Source organism: Eurosta solidaginis, chromosome 5 (genome assembly GCF_040869045.1).
Source record: "Eurosta solidaginis isolate ZX-2024a chromosome 5, ASM4086904v1, whole genome shotgun sequence".
Lineage (NCBI taxonomy): Eukaryota > Metazoa > Arthropoda > Insecta > Diptera > Tephritidae > Eurosta > Eurosta solidaginis.
Genome location: NC_090323.1, coordinates 92,929,520 through 92,935,221, shown reverse-complemented (window position 1 = coordinate 92,935,221; position 5,702 = coordinate 92,929,520). Strand labels below are relative to the sequence as shown.

At 34.8% G+C, this 5,702-nt stretch overlaps 1 protein-coding gene across 1 annotated transcript; it reads left to right on the top strand.

The window, feature by feature from the left end:
- The first annotated feature begins 387 nt into the window (after positions 1–387).
- On the top strand, positions 388–4,293 carry LOC137254216 (putative nuclease HARBI1). Its single transcript, XM_067791930.1, has 4 exons — positions 388–432; positions 531–673; positions 2,611–3,698; positions 3,763–4,293. Exons 1-3 carry the CDS (start codon positions 388–390, stop codon positions 3,425–3,427), a joined length of 1,005 nt encoding a protein of 334 aa, XP_067648031.1. The 3' UTR covers positions 3,428–3,698; positions 3,763–4,293.
- Positions 4,294–5,702: the final 1,409 nt, after the last annotated feature.

Genomic DNA, 5,702 nt, shown 5'->3' with positions numbered 1-5,702 from the left:
CGCCTCTAGAATATCTTCGATAAAGCAGCTCCGATAAAGCATGCAAAATTTTGACATTTCATTTTGGCGGCAATGTTATTTTTCCAAGATAAATTTTTGCTAAAAAAGTTAAATATTTTGCAATTAAGTGAATTATTATATTTGTCGGTTCGAGGTGAGTATGCTAACGCGAAAAAACAAGACAATATACATATTTATGTACATATTTCAATTGCATTATTAATTGCATATTTCTCATTATTATAGAAGGACTAGGAGATGGATAAACGCCTCACATATTTTGTATATAGCGCCGTCGACGATATTTTGGAGTCATCGTCTTCCTCATCAGACGACGAGGACCTGGCTCTAGTTTTGCACCCAACTAATAAATATTTCGTACGCGTAATGGATTTTGTGCAAGGCGTAGTCAGTTTGTACACTAACGTCGAGGTAAGTTTTTGGGAAGGATGCAGTTACCTTTAGTGCAATACGTATCTTTATAAATCTCTGGCCAATAGCACTAATATTTTTCTTTTACGCATTCCTAGTTCAACAAACATTTTCGAGTTGAACGTGACAGTGCGGAGTATTTAATTTCTAAATACTCTATCAGCCAATATTATGCAAAGAGGAGTTATAAAGGAGGAAGGCCACAATTAGCGCCAAACACACATGTGCTATTATTTTTATGGTAATTCATATTTATTAAATTACTAGCTTAGGTATTTGTAAATAAGTATTTATATATCGTCGCCCGCTTGCCAGAGGCATTAATGTGCCAAAATGAAAATGTTGGGAAATCGAGTTTCCAAGTTTATTGCTCCATCAAAATTAGAAGAATTTGTTTCTAATGTAAAAGTGTATCTATATATTATACTCCCACTATGCTCTTTCAACTGAGATAATTGCTTTGCTCGCATCCGTTCTATTTTCCGAGATTTAGCACATTCATTTTTCTGGCACAACAAAAATTTAAAAACTGATCTAATTTTTTGTTAACACAGGTATACAAAAAAATTAAAAGTAAGCGGATCAGGTAATGCGACTCATGTTTTCTATACATTTTGATGTGCTGAATTCAAAACACTATAAGTATGGTCCCAAGTGGTCGTGGTATGGCCTTAACTTCAAAACAAGTAAAAAAATCACTGCATATTGATTTGTAAATAACGTTAGGGCCAAGCCAATACCTGCTAGGCCAATTCTGTTGGCGGAGTGGGATTTGGAGCACCACAGTACTTGGGAAAACATCCCCGGCTTTGACTTATCGAAAGTATGTATGTAAATGAAAAAGTTATATATTCAATTCAATTTCATATACACTAATGTGTTTTTATTTAAGATATTATTGCAAATAAAAACTAGTTCTTATTCTGATCTGAATCAGAATCTTCTGAAATGTTGGGTTCGGGAAAAGCGTTGCCCTCAAGATTTTTATAAAAAGAATGACATTATTTTGGTATAACCAGTTTTTCACACAATTTTGTTGTTGTTGTAGCAGTGCTCCGCCCCAATTAACAGCTGCGACCGATCACATATTTTCATCAATATCCTCCAACGGAAGTCCAAGGAAACTTGCTGTTTCAACAGGAGTGGACCATAATGAAAGGGGTGTTAGAGGCGTTGGTTCCACATTGCAATTAAAGAGATGGTTGGTGTCATGTGGGGACATATTGCAAGCCGGGCATACATTTTGTATGTCGTGGTTGATTCTGGGTAGGTAAGAGTTTAACCTGTTACAATATCCAGAACGAAGTTGAGGTAGAGTGACCCGCGTTTCCCTGGGGATTATGCGTTCCTCTTCCGCAAGTTTTGTGCACTGTTCTTTAAGTACTGGATTCACCGGGCAATTCCTGGCATAAAGGTCCGACACCTGTTTGCGGAGTTCACTGCAGACCTGCTTGTGTTTTTTGGCTTCATACGACTGATTTCTTAGGTGCCGAATTTCCTCATAATGCTTACGGAGATGACTCCTTAAGTCAGATGACAGACAGTCCTTGGTCGGGAAAAATCCCGAGTCGCTCCGGTACATAGAACCGACTGCCTTGGGAAGCGCAATTTTTTCAAGTATTTTAGTTTTGATTCCAGAAGAGGCAACGGCTTCGAATAAATCGGTTTGTCTTCAATTAAACAACTATCTTTTTTTCGGATATTCAGCTATTAAAAATTCTTCATTGGTATAATTTTTTATGAAGAATGCCTTATACAGCTCATCTTTTACTTATATCAACTAGCATATATATCGCATGGGTAGTTTTATAGGTCCCTGAGTAAAATAATTATTAATAAAAAATCGTTATACATTTGTGTGCGAACCTCGAAAAGTTTTGGTGAGTGAAACATGAATGTGCTATATGAATGTGCTACATTGATTTTTCTCGCTCAACTTTGTGTGATTGAATTGTATATTCATGAAAATGGCACTACAAATTAATGGGGTTTCCATGTGCGTAGGAAGCTCTAGATTTAAGTAGAACCTAGAGAATCTAAAGGGTAATATAACGAGGCCTATAACACAAAATCGGAAAAATTGCACATTCATGCTTCTGGTTAGTAGGCGAGGATATATATAATTGGCCAAGCGATAAACATAAGTTTGCGAGATTGATTCCTCCTTTTTTATTTTAGGTTTTGCAGCAACAAGACCACTATACGATATGTTAGCAACTTATTCTATATTTCATATTCTTTTGCTCATTACATGATAAACAATGTTACATCGTTTCTCGTTGAGCTTTCACGGAATGTTATAAAATTTCCGCAAAGTGAATATGAAAAAGAGGGTATAGCAAAAAACTTTGAAGCGATATCAGGATTTCCAAACGTATTAGGCTGTATTGACGGGACTTATATTTCGATAAGGGCGCCAAAACTAAAAATTCGTTCAACATACATTAACAGGCATTATACCATTTCTGTGACTATGCAGGGCATATGCGATGCAAATTTAAAATTTTTAGATGTTTTCACTGGTGTACCGAGCAGAGTCCATGACTCGCGTGTTCTTAATTTATCGTTTATAAGTAAACAGCTACCAAATTTATGTTTGCCGAAATATCACCTGTTGGGCGATTCTGCATATCCGATAAGAAACTACTTGTTGACACCCTACAGATATTACGGGAACTTAACGCAACAAGAAAAAACCTACAATCTCAAATTTTGTCAAACTCGTGTACGAATCGAAAACGCGTATGGTTTGTTAAAGTGCCGCTTCAGGCAACTCATACGATTAGCTTACCATGAAGTTGAGACTACTGCAAACTTTATATTTGCGTGCTGCGTACTTCATAATATTTGCATAGACAAAAAAGATATAATAGAAGCAGAAGAGTTTTATGTTCCCCCTGCTACCGTTGACGAACATTTTCTTCCTGAAACTATCGACTCAGTCCTCACTGAGCTTGGCAAAATAAAGAGAAATCAAATAAAATCACTATTTTAAAAAACAATTCCTATTAAAACTCCACTTTTTTTATGATGAAATTAATGAATTATTACTATCCTGAATATAATTAAACAAACGACGAGTACAAACAACCATCATCAAATATACAGTGTTTGCCCGCTACCGCCAGCGAAATATCGAACCACGAAAAACTAGTAAGCGTGCAGTACCAGCAGCAATACCAGTTAAATCGTGGGAACAGAATTAGAATTACCGCCTTTGGAACTGATATCAACACGACCTGCGCGCCAACATCAATTGGATGAAGGTGAGATAAAAATTTGCTAATTTGTATTTGTGGTCCTATATTTCTGATGTTTAAATTTTTACAGACGATGGATTGTGGGCTCTTAAGTCTATTCGATCCCGATGGGGAGACTCATGATATTGGCAATGCAAACAATAACAGCGTAAACCGCCGTAAAAATAATAAATCTCGAAAATCATCTAGCAAATCAGACGGCGGTAAAAATAAGAAACAAAGTGAGTGCGGAAATTGTAGCAGTAGTGAAGGAGAACTAGATTCTATCAGTAATAAAACTATTGATTTTGATCAAGGCATTTTATCACCTGAACCACAATTGGGAAATATAGAATATAAGCTAAAACTAATTAGTCCATCCAAACATCGCTCTGAACATCTTTTCACTCACATGTAAAGCAAGGTTTGGACCAAGAGTCAAATGAATTTCACATAGACGAAATTTTTCGTGTAAATGCAGTTGGTCCTGTAGTTGATGACAATATGCAAATGAAAATAGGCCCGAATCAAACTTTTCCACCACTTAGAAGTGGTATGACGCTATTAGGCGATTCCGATGATGAACCATATGGTCCACTGCTGTTAAAAAATACCAATTACAATGCAGCTCATAGTTTGCTAAATTATAATCATTTCATTCATATTAACCTTTTAGGCCGAAGTATCAGTACTGTTTCATGCTACAGCAATTTATGTAGGTTTCCAGACCGCCATATATATCGCCAGCATTCGGCAGACAGCAGTTACCCGAGCAATTGACCCAGCCATCATTTTTTGAAAATTTTGATTCAAAGATATTTAAATATCATACCCTAAGATGATTAAAAACGTTCAAATTTAAAAGCATTTTCTGTTCGAAAATTAACGTATCGTCGGGAGAAAAAAGTACCATAAATGCATATATGTAATACTCCTATATTGCTAATACAAAATACTCGCAATGAGTTTTGAATTAAAAATCAAAACAAGATAGCCTACAAACCTTTTGTGATTGTAGAAGCATAAGTATGACAAGAAAAAATTTAAATTTAGGTACATTCGTTTTTTGAATATAAAAACAAAAACATTTAAACAGCAATATATCGGCACTCTGATGTTTGGGAATGTACCTAGCCTTTTGTAGCAATATAGAAGTATTACATATATGCATAAATGTGATTATTCGTGAATAATCATTTATGATTCCTAATTCGAAATGCTTTTTATTCATATTTGAAATCATTGTAAAATTGAGCTTTAATAGTTTTAGAGTAATATTTGACCGCTTTTGACAGTCATTTTCTGATCATAATCGTGGCCATATTTCAATAGCTTTGGTTGAGATTTTTGAATAATTTTTTAATGCCATTATAATGCATTTATTCTTCATATCTCATTCAAAATAGGATACTACATAATAATCTTATTTCATCAGGGGAAGAAAGCATGCGAAAGTGAGCTATTCGAACCACAGCTAACTCGCAAACAAACTTGACCGATATACACCTCGACTGCAACATCCAGTATCAACTATGATCGTCAACATCTTGACATACGGATACGATACGGGATGTTGAAGCCGTATCCAGGTATGTCAAGACAGTTTCACTTACCTGCGGTTCAAATAGCTCACAACCTATGTATTGACCAATCATTATGTATTTTCTGGGAAGCTGAAGGTGAGAAATCGTTGGGGAAATCTTCGTTCACGAGAAGCATTACATTATTTTTGTCTTGAAGAATATCTTTTGCATAAATAATAAAATTTGTATATATTTTTTCTTAGCTTCATGATTGAAAAAATATGTGTATGTGAAAAAAATTAAATTTTTAATAAAAAGTAAAATCTCAACAAGTATAAAATTCATTATTCATAAAAGATTCAGAAAGCCGAATGAAAAATTATTATAAATTTTTGATCACCTAAAGTAAACACATTTGATTCAAATATGTTTCCAAAATGTGATTGAAAAACTATATTCAGTTTTTGATCATCAAAGGTAAGCATATTTGATTATTCTTTTTGTTGGT

Bases quoted from the DNA above. Each gene is read 5' to 3' on its own strand.
- LOC137254216 (XM_067791930.1), top strand. From the start codon at position 388: ATGGATTTTGTGCAAGGCGTAGTCAGTTTGTACACTAACGTCGAG. The intron at 433-530 runs GTAAGTTTTTGG...ACGCATTCCTAG, and splicing joins GTTTGTACACTAACGTCGAG to TTCAACAAACATTTTCGAGT. The intron at 674-2,610 runs GTAATTCATATT...TTTTTATTTTAG, and splicing joins CATGTGCTATTATTTTTATG to GTTTTGCAGCAACAAGACCA.